The 22,698-nt window shown below is 38.4% G+C and overlaps 1 protein-coding gene across 4 annotated transcripts in view; it reads right to left on the reverse strand.

The window, feature by feature from the left end:
• The window catches only part of ZFHX4 (zinc finger homeobox 4), a 177,258-nt gene that overhangs the window by 127,291 nt on the left and 27,269 nt on the right, over window positions 1–22,698 (reverse strand). For all 4 annotated transcript variants that reach the window (XM_032470228.1, XM_032470230.1, XM_032470229.1 and 1 more), the window contains exon 3: window positions 22,541–22,698. This exon is cut by the window's right edge. In XM_032470228.1, coding sequence (XP_032326119.1) covers window positions 22,541–22,698 — 158 coding nt within the window. The remainder of the gene's footprint in view (window positions 1–22,540) is intronic.

Genomic DNA, 22,698 nt, shown 5'->3' on the forward strand with positions numbered 1-22,698 from the left:
GATTTATTAATACCAGCTTTTAGTCATCCGTAAACCCATCCATGCTGGCTGCAAGCATTCTTGCTACCCTGGTCTGGAGCTTTTCAATCTGTTATATGTCTTTTGGGGTGAAAGGTTCACGTCTATAATATTTCTGTTTTGTTCATGCTGATGCAATAGAATTTTATAACATACAACAAAGAACTGGAACCTTAGCAACAGCATATGTAAAATCATGTCAGGAGAAAAGGGCAAGTCCAGGACCACAGTAAGAGACCGCATCTAAGAGGCCCCATCCTCAAATCATGCATCCCATGGGAGCACTTTCCCAATTAATTGGAATAATATGTCACCAAAACTGAACCAAAGAAATCATCTTTGCTCTTTAAAACTGTGAAAATTAGACATTTTGTACAAAAAGTAACTAAAAGGCAGGGTAGTGAATTAAAGATTTGCCAGAATCATTTCAAGTCACAATTCCCAGCTTCACAGAATCTCTTCACTCTCTACCAAACAAAAACAAAATATTATTACAGCCGGACCACTGCTTCAGCCTTAATCTCATCCATCGACTCCCTGGATTTATTTAAGTTCTTACAAAAAAGCTAAGCTTCAAAGTGCAAGGTATGCACCATATTTCTCTCCTTGTAATCATGACACGGACTATCTTTACAATTGCAGTAAATCTGTAGGGCGGGAGAATGTGGTAAAGAACAGAAAATGCTTCCAAAAATTCTTCATAGTTGTCCTCTGATTGTGATTGTATTTGCCCCTATTAAGAATTTTTAAATAAAAGCATGCTTTCTCTAATCACACCCTACTGACAAAAGGACTTCAGGAAAGGAGGGGGTTGTACCAATGCTGTAGTATTAAATTATCTCTGACCTTGAAATATTACCCTAGCCAATGAGGTCACAGTCATCACCACAACATTATCTGGAGGTTAAGTCTCTCAAATAAAACTTTGCATACTTGTAAAACCTATGAACATGGTGGAAAATGTTCTAATCATCCAAACCAGAATCACTTATTTCAATAATTAATAGAACTAGTTGTGAGTATGAATTTTTAAAGAGTCAACACAAAAAGACATAGATGAGTCCGGGTAATCACTTTCATAACAACTGGGGGGGGCTGTCTCCCAGACTGCGTTCGTTGTCACTAATCAGCCACTTTGAACCTGTCACTTTGCGAGGTCCTCATTTTGACGGCCCTCATGGTGTTGTGAGCAGATTTCCATGTAAATTATTTAAGAACCCTGATAAAGGCTAGTCCTGCCACCCGCACCAGAAGAGTGTACGCTCCTCCTTTCATCTCTTGATTAACGTGGGGCTGGCTTTCCAATTTGTGGGTTAACTCTACCTTTTACTAGTTCTCATTCACCCACTGATTTCCTGCCTCTTGGCCATTTCTTAGCTCATTTTCATATCTCCCAGAGGGGGAAGAGAGAAAATTAAACTCCAACCTATGGAATTTGCTCTAATGAAAGGAAAAGGAAGAGATTGGAAACCACTGGCTAAAATGAGGTTTGGGGGTTTTCCTTCTTGCTTTGGTTCCAGTTAACCTAGAATATCAAGGGTCTACTTTATTTGAAGCCATTTATCCTTCACCTTCTCCATGAGACGATTTAACCGTGACCATGGTGGGGAAGCTATTACACAAACCAGAACTTTTCATGAAGTTTCTTGAAACATAATTATATTTAAGAAAGATAAAGTCATATAAATCTCAAGACATACATTTAAAGTGCAAAACTTTGGCAAATCCCTTTAGAGCACACATCTGGTCTACCTTAAAATAATTGTTCTGCTTTGGTCAAGAAGTAAGGTGTAACTGCTTGGAATACATGAATAGGTTTCTGCTTATTTACTGCTTTCACTGTTAAAGTATATCCCAGCCCACGTCCCCAAAGGGTTAATGCTGCTGGGTGAGCTGAATGCAGGAGCATAATCCTAAACAAGTGAGGTGAAGTTCTATCAGGTCTATTACAGCGTACCAGGGATTACCGCTAGCTGTCTAATCCTGCTGAGCCTCAGGGAGGAACGTTGCATTGTATTTGAAATCCTGGCCAGGAAAGAACAGAAGGTTAAATGGGTGCCTTGCTCTGTAATCAAATACCACAGGCACGACTTATCTATTCAATGAACAACTGACGTAGAAAATCAATTAGGAACCAAATGGCTTCTTAGGAATTTCTACCCAGAAAGAGGCAAGATTTTTTTTTTCCAGAAGAGTTTATTTGATATGTTTCATAGTAGAATTACTACAAATTCTGGAACTTCAAAAATTGCTTATCTGGTTTCTAAAATATGTCTTACCCCATACTCTAGAGCTTCTGTACCAGTTTACTTGCAAAATCCAGGGATGTTTTAGGAATAACGATGCCACACACTCTAGCATAGCTGAATCCCTTACCTAAAATAGGAAAAGCCATGCAAAGCCAATCCACATAAAACACTGTCAAGTCTGAATAAAAGTTCAGAACAATAATGCAAATAGATATTATTTTTACTGAGCTGATTTTAATCATTTACCTCTTCTGAAATGCATTCCTTCAACAGTGCATCACTTGTGAAAATATTATGAGCGAGGGGGTGGGTGGGAAGAGGAGGAGGCAGCCACAGCCTGTGGGGCTCTTTGTTCCCAGCAGGAAGAGGCTCCTTTTGGTGGTCTGAAGGCTAACATCCTGGTCTCCCCACTCCCATCCCCCACCTGTCACTCTGAGTAGATGTCACAGTTCCTGCACACAGACAAACAGGCTGACCTGGCCAGTGTGCCTGACCTTGGACAGACCGCAGATCAAATCTGGTTATTAATATTGGAGAGAGTCAAAATGCAATCTTCCAGACATTGGAGAATTGAGCTAGAAATTATGCAGTAGGCACTCCCTGTCAATAAGAGGCATCAAGATGCTAATGCTTCAGGTGTTCACCTGGACCTGAGCAGGAGTTAAGATAAACTTTTTTTTCCTGTTCTGTGAATGCTGTTGAGAGAAGTTTGCTCCAGGCCTTTATATGCCCATCTTATCTGTCCTCACACTTTCAATTATTTTTGGACTCTTCGCTTTATAAAGAGTTCTTATAAGGTAATCCATTTGCAGGCTGAAAGCAGATGTAATTAGAAAAATACTGCCCTTTCAGAGTCATGGAAGATATTTTACAAATGGGATGAAATACTTTTAATACCCTCATTGCAGTTCAATGAGCATATAATTTTAACCGTGGGTTCTCATTCTCTGTAATTGTTATTCCTTGTAACTTTCTCTCAGAATATATCCATAATCTAGGCTAAAAGGGAGAAATATGAAAAATCATTGACATGCCTAAGCAAATACAAAATGTGCTACAGGAATAAATGCATTACTCTTTCAAACTACTACTAAAATTAAAGAAGAAATTTAATCTAATAGTCCTTCCATAATATACATAAGCATTTCCATATTCCCAGGATACAGGCCTCCTGAAAAGAGAGTTATGTGTCCTTCAATGATAATATCAACATTAATGATTTGGCCAAAATCTTTGTCACAGAAGTATCAATATTTCCTGTAAAAATATCTTTTGAAAATCATCATTAAGTTTTTATTTAAGTAGAGATTCAAAACAATGCAATTGTAGAAAATGCACTTCTTCAAATCCTGGGAAGGCTATTTGGTTTGCACTACAAATGTATTTCCTCTTCTATGAAAAAAAGGATATCTTCTCTTGATTTTTGTTGTCTGCTAGTCACCATTTTTTTTTTTCCTTTGGGGATGTATCTGGAATAATGTATCTTAATGTTTTATATATCTATAAATTTAGTGGAGGTATGGGAGAATGAACCCAGGACCTTGTGCATGCTAAGCATACACTCTACCACTGAGCTATACCCTCCCCACCAAGATACATCTTTCGCCTAATGAACTATTCATTTGAGCTGCCTGTGAAGGTATGTTCAGAGGTGTCACACCACTGGCGTGGAGACCCCATGATATGTAGCATACATGCATATCATATGTAGACCCCATGTAGAACCATGACACAGTCAACTACCTTACTTCCTCGATCTCTGGTCTTTTACATCAGTTGCTTCCTCAAGCAACACAAATCCACTAATGCTTTAATTTGTGACACTGCTAACTGGTATTGAAAGACGATGACTATAACAAGTCCTTGTATTTCTACTGGCAAAGGAAGATGATAATGTCTGCTATTGTAGAGCAAAATGCTCTAGGTCACACAAACATACAACACTGGACTATGTCTTTTACTTGAGCGCAAACCTCAAAAGGTTTATAGTACACTCACACGTGATTACAGAACATTATCCTTAAATAACCAAACGCCCAGGCTCACCCCAGGCAGGATGGGAAACTTCTATTCTGCACTGACCTGCATGCACCAACTGGACTCAAGTAACTGATCAAGCCAATCAAATCATTAGCAAAATCTTGAAATAACTGGTTTGATTTTTTTCAGCAAATAACTCAGTGATTTTATTAGTCTGTTCTTTCAGTCTGTGCAAAAGCAGATTGTTTTGCATTGCTCCTTTGTGGGACCCTGGCCTAATACCGCCAGTGGGACTCAGACACAGTTTGGCATTGGCATTTTATGGTAGCTCAGGGGTCAGCACAGAACTGATTAATTATCTGGAAGTGATCTATAGAAAAGGTACTTCTTTCTGAAACAAAGATCCAGTCTGTAACTTGCAAGTGGTTAACTATAATAACTTTTCCAGAGTTGCGTGTTCTGACAATATACAGTCTGTTGGTCATGAAATTGGGCACCATATTTTTTGGCTTCTTTTTAGCACTGGTTGTCATTGTAGCTGCCAGTACATTTGTACATATTAGATGCTTTGGGAGAAAAGAAAAGTACATGTCTTTAAAAGAAAATTAACAAATTATAGAACATACAAAACACACTTCTTTCATAAACAAGATAAAGGGATAGACATACATACCTACACACACACACACACACACACACACACTCATCCCCTTACACACCTGACGCACACATACATTGATACCCATATCTATGGCAAGAAAGAGAGAGAGACTACGCTGATATGAAGTAAAACTCAAAAAACAAACCTGAGAATCTGCCTTCCTAGAATAGCAAGAAAATGAAAAATCACAGCATCATTTCAGTGAGCTACAAACGAGTGTACAACCCAGCAGGCCTAGGGAAGCTGGCTCTCCCGAGACCTGTCAGATTCCTGCTCAGAAAACACACTCAATCTGCTGCCAGGGGATATCTTTATGTACAGGGAGGGTGGATTTCTGCATCTCTGATGAGACAAAGCGTGATTCCAAAAATTCACCGGCAAAGATATTCCTACAAAATTCAATCCAGGGGCCTGAGTGTTATTTATTTATTTATTTATTTTTTAACCAACATCTGGACTCAGAAAGTGCTTTCTTGGCCTGACAGTTCACTCAAGTGCCAGACCTTCAACAAAAGAACAGCTGTTTTGTACAGAAAAGTTTTCTTTATAAGTTTGCCATTTTTCCTACCGAGATAGAATTTTTTTGGGGGGGTGGGGGGTATATCAAGTCAGGTTCTTAGAAGCAAAACAAGGAGCGAGACAGAGGGCCATGCCTTCCAGGACTTCCTTGGACAGAGTACTCAGTATCCACAGACTCTAGCAAAGTCTTAGTCTAGGAATGGGGCAGAGCAGAGGGGACAACAGAAGGCACAGTTTCTCTGTTCTGAATGTGGGAAGGACAGACGCTAACAGAGCTGAGCTCAGCACAAGTGCCAGTCCTTATCTTCTCAGGAGTCTTCAGATTGATGGTGACATTCAGAACCCACTAGTGATGCTCAAATCTAACTGATGATCATGCATTTAAATAAAGAGATTCCTGGATGCACCCCTAGATGTGGTGGCCTTGGAATCAGTATGTTTTTAAAGTTCCAATGGGGAGTCTAATGGTCAGCTTAAGGCCAACTAACCTTCCATACTACACCTGCTGTACAAATCTGTCAACTGGATCCACAGCCATTTCTAGAATGCCTTTTCACAGAAAAGTCTCATGACTCCAAAAAGCTTGAAAGTGCTTTCACTCTGCCCAACACTCAGTGGTAAATAAATGCCTTCTTCTACGTGACAGTCAATATTTAGTGAAGTCAGTTCAGTTCAGCCCCGTCTAATTTTCTAAATACCTCGATCCAGGGTCTTACTCAAATTCTTCCCTTTCTTCCAAGATTAGAGGAAGAGTTTGACTTACACAAATACCTACGTACTAGTGACACAAGTAAACGTTCTGAATCGAAAACAACTACTTAATACTATCTGTTCACGGTGGTAGATAACTATTTCTTTGCCTACTGTGTGATCATGTGTTTAGTGCTTGTCTCCCCCACTAAACTGTCAGTGCCACCAGAGTGAGACCTGAGTCTGCCTTGTTTGATGCCATATCCTTATTCCCCCACACACAGGGCCAGACAGAGTGGGCTCTCAACAAATGAATTAATGAGATGATCAGTCAAATAAGTAAGGAAAGCACAGGAGATTCAGAGGCGTAGTTCAGTTATTTCTCTGTATGTGATTTATTACCCTGCTTCCTGTTTACAAGAAAAATACATAAACATACACTTGCAGATTAAACAAAACAGTGGAAAACCTGAAACCTGATATAAATGCGTAACGACATCAGCAATTTAAGACAAGAAACTTGCTAAGACTCAGGATAAAGTGAGCTCTGAGGATGACAGACATGATGATGCTTAGACCAGATCTCAAAGGCCATTGAGTTAATGCTGACTCTAATCATCACGGTAACTCAGAACCCATTTTACAGATGAAAAAACTGTGGTACCAGCCAAAAGGCAGGAGCAAAATTAATGCCAGACACAGAAGCTTTAAACGTTCACTTTTCAGCTATGTGAGCTCCCCTTGCTACCAAACATTTGCAAATTCACACTTGGCAGGCTTGAAAACTGGTATTTAAAAGAGTAACACACAGTTCCTTTTCGCGGGCAAACTTCTAAGCAAGAATGGATAGTGAATGTAAAGCACATAAAAGGAGACACAAATAGTTATTTTCTATGAGCTAAATTTACCCATTTTCAAGCTGATGAGTATAGCTACATTTCTCTTCAAAGCAAATTTCAGCTGAAGGCCGATTGGAGAGGGGAAGTTAGGAATGGCTTTTCAGGAATGACAAGTCCTAGACAGAACAGTGTAACCGAGGGCACTTACAGAAATGGAAAAGGAGAGTGTCTTAGCACTAATAAGAAAAGCAGAAGTTATCTCCCAATATGAAAACCAACTCCAGCGGAGGAGATGAGCTGACAAGACATGAGCAGTATTTTCCACATATAAGAGCTTTCGTCTCAGAATATGTCTTCAAGGCTATTTTTGTACCTTAATTAAGATCTACAGAACTCAGCGGAGTGTTTTCTTCTCCATTTACTAATGTATTAACTAAGGCACAGAGATGCTTGCCAAAAACCACATAAAGAGTGAGAAAGTCAGTTGGACACCTCAAGACAGTGAATGCCTAGCTCTTCTTTTAAACTTTCCTTGAGTTACAGAGGGCTACGGGGAGGCGGATGTGGGTATCTCCCCTGCCTTTCCCTGAGACATCACCCCACACCCTCCCACCACACTCCACCTGCTAGATACTAATAGCAGAGGGTAACCAAAGCGATGCCCGCCATGTGAATGGTTATTAAAATTACTGATGTTCATGGACATAAGGGCCAAAATGGTCATCCCATCTTTCAGTCTCACTGTGTTTCAGACTCAAGAAAACAGCTCCAGAGAATCTTTCGGTCTGAGATAATATGGGAACTTACCATGTTTTCTTGCATAATTTTGCCTTAGAAACATTTTTTCATAGCAAAACAGAAAGAAGAAATTACTCAACAGGATGTTCTGACAGTAGAAACCTCTGACCTCGCCCTACCCCTGTTAATAGGCTTTATGACGATGAGGAAGTCCCTGGAAACTGAAAACATCAAGGTCATTTATAATTGTTTGAATAAAATAGGGTGATGCCCAAAATAGCTACAGATGGAATATCAGGACTGTTTTACCAGTCATTAATTAGAGTAGCTATTAGAAACAGGTGTATTTATGTTTTTATATCTACCAAAAGAAAAATATCCTTCTAGTTAACAAAAAAAAAAAAAGCAGCAAGTAATTTTCACTTTATCCATATCTCTACCACTCTGAAAACATAAAAAAACACGCTCACAAAGATGACATAGGTGGGGAGGAAAAAGGGAAAGAATATTAAAATTATACTGTTGTGTGCATTATTTTTCAACAATGGGACAACACCTTTACTTGTGTGAAAACAACCACTTTACCAAAGTTCTGCGAGGGGGGATTCTAATTTTTCCCCCAGACAGGAAATCTAAATATTAACTTTCTCGATGACACAAAGGAGTCAGCATTGTTCAAATGTGTTATATAGAGTACTAAGGACATCCTACAAACTTCTGGAATTCAGAAAAGCTGTTAACAGGGACAGTTCACAAGGGAGAATCAAGCACAGATCAAAAGTATTGTGTATTTTCTTCTAAAACCTGGAGAGCTCCTTGAAGACAGGAACTGCTTCATAAACCCTGTGTCTGCTTCTCTCAGCTCTGGGATCCAGCAAAGGGCAAGGAGGACAGACAACCTTCTGTGTATCACTGGAACATCTGTCTAACAAAACACGCTTCAGTCATTTTAAGTTATCAGCAGATACCAATTTTTCATTCCTACAAATATGGAGAATTCCATTCACAGATATTTTTCTAAGAGCATCATATGAACCAAAGAATGGTTTGCATTATGACTTTAAAAAGGGCTAAAAACCTACGTACTGTTATCAGTGATTTTTCTAATTTGCCATCCCTCGCTTCCACCTCCCGCAGTCTCTACATCTCTATCCATCTCTTCATCACTTCTTGTCTTCCCGTCTCGGAGAATGTCCTTCTCTCAGATCAATTATTATAGTTACCCTCTTCTGTCTACTCGCTTCTGCCATAAACAAGGCCTTCCTTTCCGGCATATTTCTCGACGTATCTTCACTGCAACAAAGTGTCGTCTTGAAGACAGTGGGTGCTGGAACCAGTCAATCTGACTGTAAAGCCTGACTCTGCTGGCACTGGTACCAGCTATGTGACCTTGGATAAATGAATTATGCTTTCATTCCCTTAGTTTCCTCATCTTCAAAATGGGTACAACAACAGTGCCTACCTAGTAAGTTTGCTGTTAGAGTCAAATGAGTTAATATAGTTAAAGAACTCAGAAGATTATCTACCATCTAGTAAGTGCTCAATAAATGTTAAAATTAATGTTCTCGCTGGACTTACTGGCTGTGGAGCAGAAGATAAATAACAAGCATTGGGAGAGTGATAAACATTTGTAATATTCTTTAAAGGAAATGGGAAAAGGAGCTGATCAGGGACAAATAGGAAATGAACGCAAGTACTGAGAGACCTGTTAATTTTGTGTTGCTCACTTACATGTGGAGTCTAAAAAAAACAAAACAAAATGATACAAATTTTATTTATAAACCAAAACAGACTCATGGACATAGAAAACAAACTATAGTTACCAAAGAGGAAAGGGCATGGGAGTGATAAATTAGGAGTTTGCAATTAACAGACGCACGCTACTATATATAAAATAGATAGAAACAAGGACCTACTGGATAGCTCAGGGAATGATACTCAATTTCTTATAATATCATACAATGGAAAAGAACCTAAAATATATACATATGTATGTATGTGTATAACTGAATCCTTTTGCTGTACACTGGAAACTAACATTGTAAATCTACTACACTTCAAAAAAAATAATAAAATTTAAAAAAATTAATGATTGCCCCTGCAGGAAGTACAGTTCTAGGTATATCGCTAAGAGGGACAAAAACATATGTCCACTCAAAAACCTGTATGCAAACATTCAGAGCATCATTATTCATACGAGGCAAAAAGTGGAAACAACTCAAATGCCCATCAACTGATGAGAGGATAAATAAAATGTGGTTTATGCAAACCATAAAAATGCCATAACAGAAAAGTATGAAGTACCGATTCATACTACAACATGGATGCATCTTGAAAACATCATGCTAAGTGATAGAAGCCAGTCACAAAGGACCACATAGCACATGATTCCATTTATATGAAATGTTCAGAATAGGCAAATCTATACAGACAGAAAGCAACTTGTGGTTGCCTAGGGCAGAGACAGGGCAGGCTGGGATGACTGGGGGTGGAGAGTCGGGGGTTGCAGTAAATGGCACAAGATTTCCTTTTGGAGTGTTGAAAATGTTCTAAAATCAATTGTGGTTTTGGTTGCATAGTTCTGTGACTATTCTTTAAAAAACATTTAATTGTATGCTTTAAATAGGTGAATTTCATGATATATGAGTTATATCTCAATGAATCTATTGCAAATTAAAAAATAGCAGTAGCAAAGCAGAAGACGATGGCCTCGACCTTCAGCGCACTCCCCACACGGTAGTTTCTGTCGCATACAACTTTATTTCCTTTCTCTTCTAATTCAGAGCTGATTTCTTGAAACTTGGACTCATATTTTCCTATATAATTTCATGCTCAATTACTGAGAGTGCTGTCTTATTCCATCATTTTCCCACTACAGACATCTGACAGTTGATCAATTTAAGAAGATACTTGTTCTGATGACCGAATTCCCTGAATTTCAAGGATACTTTTGAGCCTAAGCATCTTGTTGTAATCTGTGGTGACTTTGAAGACAAGAAAAGAAGAGAGTACTATTTAGGTAGATATTAATGTGGGAAAACCTCTGCTTTTAAAGGTAACTTTTGAAAAGACTTAGTGCTCAAGTCTTTGTAAAAAGATATGTGCTCCTATGGAGGGACATGGACCTGCCTTTTCGTAGGGGAAAAGCAGCTACATGTTCTCCCACAATTAGTGAGGCCATTTACTTTTTGGAGCACCTATCACTTTTACCAAACCATATCCTGTTCCCTGAACCTTTGATTAGTCATGTGTACATACAGAACTGATTTCAGGGCCTGTGGACGAGTCTTGCACAACATCATCAAAGGTTTATTATCTCCAGGGACTCAGAACACTTACAATGTGCAGGAAGAGATTTCTGCGATCTACTTTAAAACAAAATTAGTGGGCATTAATGATTAACTCATAATCTTCATCAATTTTTTAAAGTAAGTCTGCCTATACTGTGTTCTCCTCTCTCTCTCTCTCTCACACACACACACACACACACACAAACCACACGTGCATGCAATTTGTCCCAGGGTTAAAGCAAAAGAGGTGTAAGTTGTCTCCCTGGATACGTACTGAAAACATCATGGGAGTACTGGCATTTTGCCTTTTTAATCACCAAACACATGAGACCTGAGTATAGCCACATCCTTCTATACTCACTGATAAAGAATTAAATGGCTCGCTTTTTGGAAAAGTGTTAACAGTCTTTAAAAAAATTAATTCTCAATGTACTTCTGTATCAATGGTTTTCCAGTAAGTTATGAAACCATGATATTTAAAGAGGTAACTACAGCTGTACAGGAAGGAATGAAATGAATCAGTACCTGCTCCAGGAACTTATAAGTATATATTCTACCTGAGAGTCTATTTCAAAACATACATCTAAGTAAATGTTGACAAAATTAAGCCATTTGGAAGAGATTTATGCATTTATGACTTAAAGATGGTAATTCTATTGCTGTGTTAAAAATGAATGCTCTAAAAACTAAGTAATTCTTCATAAAGCCCATCTTAGTTTTTCTAATATTTAAGGAATTAAGAGAGCCAAAGACTGTATTTCTCTTTAAAAAAAGTCATTTATGAATTCCCCTATGATCTATTTTTAAGGAATTTGGTTATGAGCCTGGGGAGTATCTTCTCAGGAAAGACTCATCATGGAAAAACTTGGTACAATTCTTCCATCCAAATGTGTTTTTTTAATTACTTAATTTGCTAATAAAAACTGTAATAAACCAAAACAAATAAAATAAACCAGAACTTGCTTTTAGCCAAATGATTTCTCAAAAGACTTGGAGGGGCCTCTGCTTAAAAAGTCGTGATAGCATTGCATGATAATTAGGAGAGAGTCTTCTCCCTTCTAAAGTATTGTGTAATGTAAATTCACCAAATCAAATAAATTCTGAGAAGTATATTCTGCCATTTACATAATTCCCCTCTTAGCATGTTAATCTTATTTCAGAAAAACAGCAGTCTTACTTGGTGTCAGTTTGGGAATCCTGGCCCCTCCTCCCATCATGTCTGCTGTCTCCTACCCTGTGACTCAACGGTAAGTACTGAACGTATGTTGGGTTTAAAGGAGATACCTTGTGAACTGACACTCTTCCAGAGGTGATGGAAATTAGATGTGCTACCTGATTTCCCACAACTGAGTAATGAATGACTTTAGGCCCTAAGGACATATGCTAGTGTTATTTTCAGGCCTGCCAAATAAATACTTAGAAATATTTAAAGTCTTTGAAAGAGATGGCACATTAATTAATTCTCCAAATGTCCCTGCATACTATACACACTCCAGCGATTGGTATTAGGAGCTGTCACTTTAAAACTAAGACTATTCTTACTTTCCATTAAAAGAATACTTCATTAACAAACGCAGTCAACTGTGGCAGTGTCTATGACTGAGAATTTTTTTGCAGGGTTGGCAGCCAGATTCAGGAAGGCAAGATTTCCTCAAGCATCTTTGAGTTAAGTCAATATATTTAAATAGTTCTAAAAAGATTTAGGCCATTTCTTTGGCATCATTAGCAAAATTTCGAGGAGAGAGGGGAAGGGAGTCCATTAGAACCTTCGGTGGAAAGAAAATTCCTGGAGTCTTGGGACTAAAATGGATCAAAGTAAGAAATCAAAGTAAAAAAAAATAATAGTAATAATAATAATTCAAAACAATATTGTTTCTCAAAATTCTAGTTAATTATCAAAGGAATAGGACTTCCTCCAATAGTTAGAAGGATGTCAGGAAAACAAAAGAGGAGATTCAGGCTCTGAGCAGAGCGCAGCCAATGGTTACTTGGATCTGTGTAGTAAGTTAAATGCTTAGGGAGGCATATTCCTTTTTCCAGGTCAGCAGGGTACCATTTAGTACATTACTGCAGAAATACCCTGGTGACCCGAATGAATTAATGCAGCTTCCAAAGGTGCTTAACTTGCAAGGACTGAGAGCTCAGGCACTAGAAGTGATAAATATTCTATTAGTCCTTTCTATTTAATAAACCAAACACCCACTGATGCCAGTAAAAGGAAGTTTCCTTAAAGTGAAAGAATTCTGTTGTGACACAGGAAATAGGCAACAATGTTAACCATGAGCCTCTCCTTCCCGCTTGGAGACGACCCAACAGGTGTAAGTACATCATTTCCAGTTGACTGCATCCGTACGCGCAAAGCCTACTGGCCGGCTCTTAATACATCGCGTCTGCAATCTCTTGAAGGGAATTTGTAACTTGAAGGAGTCAAAGTGGGCTCCAAAATAATTAAGCCCTAGACAAAATTGTATATTTGCCTCTGAAGCTCCCAGCCTTTCTCTTCCTTTCCCATTCCTTGCTCTTCCCACCCTCAAGTACAAAATGTTTTCCTCAGCAAAGCCTCATACTGTAGGCGAGGGTTAGGGTTGAGAAGAAGCCAAAGTGAAAACTCTGCTCTTACAATCTGTGAAGACTTGAACAAGGAGTTGTGCTCTGAGTCTCAGTTTCCTCATATGTCAAAATGAGGATCACAATGTAGAACAACTGGGAAAAGTAAATGAGATAATGCACATAAAACATTTAACTTATTATGACTGTTGTCAGTATGTTCTTGCTTCAAAAATTAGTGCCATTATATATCCAGAGGGACCTCTAATTTGAAAAGATACCTGTACCCCAATGTTCATAGCAGCACTATATACAATAGCCAAGACATGGAAGCAAACTAAATGTCCAACAACAGATGACTGGATAAGGAAGTTGTGGTATATTTATGCAATGGAATACTATTCAGCCATAAAAAAGAATAAAATAATGCCATTTGCAGTAACACATGCTGGAGATTGTCATTCTAAGTGAAGTAAGTCAGAAAGCAAAAGAAAAATACCATATCATATCACTCATATGTGGAATCTAAAGAAAGAAAAAAGAAGACACTAAAGAACTCATCTATGAAATAGAAACAGACTTGCAGACATAGTAAACAATCATATGGTTACCAGGGGAAGGGGTGGGAAGGGATAAATTGTGAGTTCAAGATTTATAAATATTAACTACTATATACAAAAACAGATGAAAAATAAATCTATTCTGTATAGTACAGGGAACTATACTCAATGTCTTGTAATAACCTTTAATGAAAAAGAATATGAAAACAAATGTGTCTGTGTCTGTCTGTGTGCATGTGTATATATATATATATATATATATACACACGATTGGGACATTGTGCTATATACCAGAAATTAACACACTATAACTGACTATACTTCAATTTAAAAAAAAAAGGTAGTGCCATGTTAAGAGGTGATCAATGGAGAAGTCAATTATCAATGTGGTTTCACTGATGATGGAATATCTGGCATCAGAAGAAGGAGTATTTTGATCAGATAGCTCATAAAGCATATACAGATAGTCATTTGCCAACTCTTTCTATAAATAAGATACTTCTGGACACAGGACACGTAATCATGGACTGAAAATCAATATTTTAAAACTTTTAAAGCTTTCCTCCCAAACTGTAATTAAGCAATACAGTTGGACCTATCAATAACTCAATCTTTCCACCCTCAACCCTGCGTTTTATCAGCAGATATCCAAGGACAAAGAATTCTTCAACCCTAACTTTCCTCTACCCTACTCCTTAAAAATTGATTAATCAGAAAATATAACCTTAACATTTACTCCTTAAGCAACAAGGAGAGAGCAACGTGTATTCTGTACTTGCTAATATTTCCAATAAAAGAAAGGCTTTAGGAAAACCTGCATCAATAAAATATCTCAATTCACATCTATATACACATATTTCATATATGTAACTATTATATTCAAAGCTGCAAAAGTATTTTCTCCTTAAAGATAAAAAATCTAGAATATTAATAAAATATTATAAAACCAAGTGAAATGAACTGTTGCCAGATATAGTTGTTATCATCTGTGATAGTAACAAACAGGTCATTACAATAATCTACATTTAAGCAGAATTCTCATTGACAGTACTGTAGACTGAACTTGGAAAGATTCTCTAAGACTAAAGTAGCATCCTGGTTCAATGAGGGAACTGACTGAGGTTGTAATCTGACACACTCTGCATTCTTTGGTGAGTGGTTTTCTTCTTCATTGTCTAGGCAGTACATCGGCAGTGCTATCCTTGTGTTTAAAGAACAATATCAATGTTCCAAGCTCTATCTGGCTCTGAAATTCCCACCATAGCCCTTGTCTGAAGCTGACAGATAGAGTCTTACAAAGCAGGAGAGCAACAAGAGTCAGCCAGGACACAAATGTTCTGCATCTACTGATGACCCAGGAAAGCAGTCACACTCAGTCTTCTGACCAACCATTGTTGAAAAAGAGCATGGAAGCTTTTGAGGGCTGGTATATGGATTCAGCCCTTATTCTGATTAATGTCCCTGCCACATTGGAAGAACAGAGTGAGACAGGAAGCATCACCTTAGAGAAGATGGTGTGTGTCCTTCCCACGTTAATGGGACACAACCTCCATTATCAGAGACTTTTCTGTTTTTTGTGGGTTTTAGAGGGAGTAGAGTGGTAATTAAGTTTGCTTGTCTATTATTTTTAATTTAACCGAGATATTGGGGACTGAACCTATGACCTCATGCACGCTAAGCATGTGCTCTACCACTGAGCTATACCCTCCCCCCAACAGAGACACTGGGCACAAGTAAGTTTTAAAACTGGGCACAAAGTAAGTGCTCAATGAATGTGTCTGTGCTTATTAGAAGTAAAACTTGGGATGCCATTCAGGGTATTCTGCAAACATCACCACACTCCTCCTAGGCTATGGAGCCTGTGAAGACATTTCCAAATGGGTTTTGGGGGGCGGGGACTCCTCTGCTGTTCTTCTTTTGGATAAATCATATCATCGTAGGCTCTCCTAAAATACACTGATAATTTGAGGGGGGAAAAAAAGTGCCTCTGAAGGCTTGAATTATCTGAATAATGAACAAATCTCCACGTCTAATTGAACTCAGCCTGAGCATAAGCAAACTCGAGGAAGCCTTTCCAGGAGAACTCAGGCAGGCCAGATGTTCTGGAAGCAAAACCGAGGTCATCCTGCACACGCCTGCTCCTCCCCGCTCCACCCTGGGCCAAGACCCTTTCAGCAGCACGAGGCCTGCTGCACACATGACTCGGGCGGCCCCACCGTGTGGCATCGCAGCACTATGTGGGCATCTCAGCGATTTTAAACATGCTCGCAGACAGAGACGGTGACACGGACGCCAGAGAAACATGCTGGGAGAGCAGGTTAATTACGAGGCAACACCTTGGTCTGCATCACCTACGTGACCTCAGGGCAGACAACACACATGGGATTTCCTACTTTTGGTGAAGCCAGACCGACACCTCACATGAGACAGAATGAGCCCAAATTATACAAAAACGGTAACATGTAACAGTGATAACTCCCAAAGTACCAGTTGACATGGTCCTGAAATGAATGATGGTACCAGAGTTTTTACTGCTTTTCTGAGCAACCCTGAGGTGGAGGGTTGGGTGTGATGTGGGGTGTCTATGCATGTGTGTTTGGAAGGAGGGAGATGAAGGAATCTCCTCGGGTGGGCTCCCCATCACATCTCCATCCCTGCGGTACCCACTGTCCCCCCTCATACATCTGAATTTCATCCACATTAAACAGTTCCTTTGAAACCAAGTGCATCCTGGGAAAGACTTGGAAGTCATTTACACCTTTGGATGCACTACTCCGCTTTTATGAAAAGGTTTCTTTCCCCTTAATTAAAGGAATGCTACTTCTCTTGGGAGAATTAGATGGCTAACCAACATTGAGTATTTCCATGAAAAGAAGATCTGGGTGGGAGGAATCAGGGAGAATTTCAGCAAAGGAGAGGAGAGTGCGATAGCATGTGTCTGATGGGTGGGGACAGGCAGCACTGGGAAGGAAAAGACATGCTGAAAAGAAAACAGGAAGAAGGTTCCAGTAACATACTTTGCTTTCTTTAAATTTTGTCTGGGTTTGTTAACAATTTCACACACTAAAAATCATTTTCTCTCTCCTGACATGGATGGAGTATGTTGCTAATGTCTGGTCTAAAGGAATCCTTCTAAGGATTGGTATCTATCAATACCTATATATCATGCATTGGGATAGACAGAAAGTTTTGGTCGTTTCTTTTTCCTAGTGGAATACAAAGAGGGTTCTCAGCTCATAATATATTTCTTGCCCTGTGAACGCAGTAAGAATGCCCATATTTGTGCTGGACTAAGCCGTGTTCTAACACGTGGCTGTGCTTCAGCAAATGTCAAGCTTAAAAACAGAAGTAGACGTGGTAGAGAGGGCTGGCCAATTACATTGTGATCTGAAAACACCAGTGATTTATTAGTTGCTGTTAGCTAACCAGCTGATCTCTATTTGATCTGTGTATTTATTAGTTATAAGTATTATGCAAGCACGCATTGTTCTACTACAGAAACTGTTTTTTCCACCTCTGCCTTGTCTCTTTATAGGAGAATACAATAGAGTAATTTGCATTGTGATTACTTTTTAAAAAATAAATCCTGCAACCAGAACTGAATTTCACACTGCGTTTCAACCTCGAAAGGAACAGAACTCTGAAATGAATACACAAAGTGCAAAAATTTCCATATTCAGGTTAATGTTTAGCAACAGAAAAGAATAACTTTTGTTTATCTCTGAGAACAGCTTCCTTCATCTAAACAAATGACCAGAATAAGATTAAGAAAAACCTGTTTTGGTTTCTTAGATACACACACATATTCCAATTTCCTTTTGCACAATGACTTTTATGCAAATGTGTACCACACAATCTCCTGACCTCTTTTGCCATCACACAGAGACAATGACAGTTCAATAATTGAAATGGTACATATCTGGTATATTTGATTTTAAATTGCAAAGTTGGACTCAGGCCTATTGAAATGAAAATGCTTGTGATTCTCTGTTAATTCCAAACTGATCGGGTTATTATTTCCTACTAGTAAAAAAAATAAATAAAAATGGCAGAAAGGGCAGGTAAAGCTAATTATTCTATTTTTTTTTTTTATTTCCTTGCCACATTCTTTTCCCAATGTGGCCTCTTGTATCCTCTACCATGACCCTCCCCCCCACCTTGATTTTAGTTCTTAACCCGGATTCTTTCATCCATAACACGGATAATGAGAAAACTCCAAAAATGTTCCTTGGGGGAACGTTACACTAAAATTTACCTAGGACTAAATCCCACATGTCTTCCTTTGCTCACCATGGAGACAAGAGATTCATTCACTGCCCTCAGCCAATTTGAAATCCAAATACGAAAACAGCATTATGGAATTCAGACAGACTATTCTCCTTCACAACTAGCAGATGCAGGAAGAAAAAAAAAAAAAAAGCTAGTATAATTAAGCTTCTGACTTTGAATCAGCAAACCTGTGAGACCTCACTTAAAAATATATATAATTTTATAAAAGCAGGTGAAGCACAGGTGTGGCAAGTGACTTTGCACGCCCTGCACAGGCTTGGTGGTCGACTAGTCAGCTGGCCAGAAAAGTCTTGGCCATGCTCAGCCAAGAACGGGGTAAACTGTGCATCTGAGCCATTGCCAAAGTCATCTTTGTTCTTCCTCAGTTTGAATGTGTCATGCTAAGTGGATTTCATATCTTTTTCAGAAAAAGACTGGGATCGCTTAAGGGGTAGACCAAATGGCAATGCATTTGTTTTAAAAATGAGGGTTAGGAGTAAAGAAGTTTCTTTAGTACATTTCTCAGTTTATGCATTAGGGCCATTATTCATCCTACAAATATTTATTGAGGACTCATTATGTGAATATCAATTGACAAAAATTTGTAGAGGATGTGAAGGCATGAAATTAGAAAAACGTAATCAAATCTAATAAAGTGGTGAGCTGAGAAACACTGTTTCAGCATTTTATTTATACAGTAACAGACACACACACACACACACACTCTACCCGGCAACCCTGACTGCAGCCATCTGTGCATTCAGTATTTACTAACCTCAATTGAAATATACTTTCCTACATTAAAGGTGAAGATTAAGGGTGATCTGCAATGTCATTTTATTGTTTGAATTTCCAAGCCGAGTTTTGCTTCGTCATTCAAATTTCTGGAGGAAAAATCAAAATTTAATAGTGCTGAGTGCTTTGGAGAAGTTTGCTTGAAGAAGTGAGAAAGTTTCTCTCGACAATAACAAAATTCCTTTTGAAAATATTCTAAGAGGAACAATACTGCCAAAAAACGAATACAGCTTTGTTTGTTTTTGCAGTCATCGCCAGCCATGGACATAAAGGTATTCGTTTTTTTTTTTTTTTTTTTCAGTCCATATGGAAAGATCATCAACACATTCTGCCTCTGGGTTCTTTGCCAAAATACCATTACCCACAAGCCTTCTACCTTCAACATGAAAGGAAAGGTGTTGTTCTGGTCGAATAAAGAAATAATTTTTACTGGCCTACATCTAATGTTAAAGCTGCCTAAATCCTGCCAAATACATTAAAACAACATCTGTAAAACAGATTTTCATTAAATTGATCAGTTTAAAAGTTAAGCAGCTAGGCAGATGATGCTTTTAAGCTAACCCTTAACCTTTAACCTTTAACCTCCTGAAGCTGGAATAAGGACACACACTTTCTGGAGGTCATACTGCTTCAGGGTGACAATGCGAGAGGTAAAGCGGTCTATTCAAATTGCCCTGACACATCACCACATCTGTAGTATTCTGAATCAATACATTGTCAATGAGAAGGGCTGTTTTCTCCCAGCTCTGTGTTTGTCTTTTCACTGCTACTTGTCACTATCCCTTCAAGTCGGAATAATTCACGACACAAAAGGATGTAAATTAAACTCCTAATGAAAATGAATTTTATATAGGAGATTATTGTCTAGTCATTAACTCAGAAACTATTTTAAGTCAAGTTGTAATATTTTAGCCATATTACAAGCCATCACTTTTTTTTTCCCAGGCCTAGGCCAATTTGTTAGGGTCTCATTTAAAAGCAATTAATGTTACTTATGAAGCAATTTTATTTTGCCAACACCAGCCGACCAAGCTTGCTAATATCCTCATTACTGTCCTTGAAAATCCTCTAGATCTGACTCATACAGTGTCTGTAAATCAGTTCACAAGCAGGATTCTCAGCTCACTGCTACTCTGAAGTAATTTTTCTAGTTACTGCCAGAAATAATATAAGCTCCTTGAAGGATCATGCAAAATATTATTGTTCAATTGCCCAATACAATTTCAATAGCTCAAATATCTATCTCTTCAATCTTCATTGAATTCAAGGTAAGTTTGCTCAAAGTGTGTTTTTGTTTGCTGACCAGTTTTAGATACTACATCACAAGGCCACTTGGGTATTTAAGAGATAATCAAATAAAGCAGCTGAGGGAAAGTAAACTGGAGTATAACGTAACATTTTTAAGGTAAGAGTACATAAAACCTTTGGTTCTGGGATCTAAGGCTCTCTCTGCTTTTAGGCCCTTTTTGTAAGTTTTATCTCATTTGGTTGTTACACATTCATAGATAATAGCCAGCTCTCTCTGAAAAGGAACTTCCAGGGTAACCCTGGCATCAAGCAAACTGCTCTGCAGACAGCGAGCATGCAAACAGTCCATACTCACGGAAGGGATGGAGAAACTGAATACCCACATATACACGTGTAAATAATCATCAATTAGATTAAATAACCTTTCCTGAGAAAATAAACAGTAACACTCTACCTTTTTTTAGCCTCTCACACGAGATTAATAAAACAGAAAAATTGGTACATTTATATCTTCTATTCACAACATGTTAATTTAAAGTGTTGGAGGAGCTTCGTGAATATAAACACAGTTCATGAATATTCCATATAGCTCCCAGGGTCAAGATCTATTATTTATACAAACTGAATGTTTATTTTTTTTTCTCCTAGGTATTCTGAAAGTTTTAATAGGTCAGGTATCAACAGAAGAAAAGTTGACAATTGAATGGCTGTCTACTGTTGCCGTAAAAGCTATGAATTGTAAGACAATTAATCCGTTATATTATATTTTCAATACCATCAGCTTAGATGCTTTCCATCTTGTGTTAGGGCCTGTACTCCCCTCAAACTGTGTAACCAAAATCTAATGCTTTCATTATTGATCCCCGGGAGCACCGACATCCCAGGGACCACGCTAACAAATTCTCACACCGTGTCTTCGGGTTTTCACGCTCGGTACATCAATCCAGCATCCGAACTTCAAGTAACAGCACAAACAAACAGTGTCAGGCCAACTCAAATGGACTCCTGCACCTGCTCTAGACAGCCACGATCTGCTCTTTTTTGTTGTCTGTTTACAGTTTTGAGAAGAGCATTCGAAGCACCATAGGTATTATAATCGCTGGTTGACTTCTGATAGTAGAGTTATCTCTGATTTCTAGGATAAATCAATAAATAACACTTGCAAAATGGATTTTGTAATCATATTTAGAGCTTGTTACAATGACTAATGGTTTGCAATACTTTCTGAATTTTAATATCCTCTAGACAAAAGAAGTTTTTAATAAGTTACCAAGTTATTCATCATAGAAATGAATCTGTTCCATTTGTACATGAACCAAGACAATCAAGCCAATCCAGTAAACAAACTGCAGAAAATAAGTTTACCAGTAATCAGGGTTTAGGAAAAGTCAAGACAAGGTATGTAACAAACAATGTTCATCACTTGTCCTGTGTTCATTCCATCTGCCTTGGGGTTTTTTTCCCCCACAATATTAAAAGTGTGTTTACTATTTAATGAACATTTTTACCTGTGCCACACCAATTAGGGGAGATAAAAATATTACTAGCTGGGAAATGTCATGCAAAATACCGAAAGAATTAAGACTTTCAAGTGATGCTAAGGATGAGTGTGTTTACTCCATACCACCAGGAACTTACAGGAAAAAAAACCACACACACACACACACACACACACACACACAGTGTTTAGATCATCCTTATTTGTCACCGAACAAAAGATGATGCCTTACGAGGTAGCACTGTTTTTGTCCTCTGCTCCCTGAAACCGTTAATACTTAGCCAAGAGTGATGCTATGTTGTTGTTTGTTGTTTTTAATCAATAAAAGAGGTTTAAAAGTATTATTTCATATATGGAAACACTCAGAAAAGTGATTCTATTTCAGGGCAACCAGTAAAGCGATCAATCCCACTGAGATAGGTGTACAAGGGACATATGGCAAATCTTTTCAATAAATTCTCCAATTCCAACTATTTCAATACGCTACGGGTTTAGTAAAGTCAAGCAGAAACTGTGGGTCTTGCCCTTCTATTTTTGTCCCCTCTTTTTTCCCTTAACTCTCAGATTTGTGCTCCAAGTTCTGAAACAGTTAATTCCCTTCTCTGCTCGGTGCCAACAGAAATGGATGTCACCGCTTACCTTGTAGAGCTTCAGGGCCGCCTCGTGCCTGTGATTGGTGGTATGCAAGCGTAATTTATCCACACTGTTGGTGTAGTAGTCACAGGCGTTACATTTTAGGTGAACGGGGTTGCCAATGGCAATGCACTTCAGCCTCCACTCATTGCTTTTGCCCCCTT

The sequence above is a fragment of the Camelus ferus genome, chromosome 29 (genome assembly GCF_009834535.1).
Source record: "Camelus ferus isolate YT-003-E chromosome 29, BCGSAC_Cfer_1.0, whole genome shotgun sequence".
NCBI classification, from domain to species: domain Eukaryota; kingdom Metazoa; phylum Chordata; class Mammalia; order Artiodactyla; family Camelidae; genus Camelus; species Camelus ferus.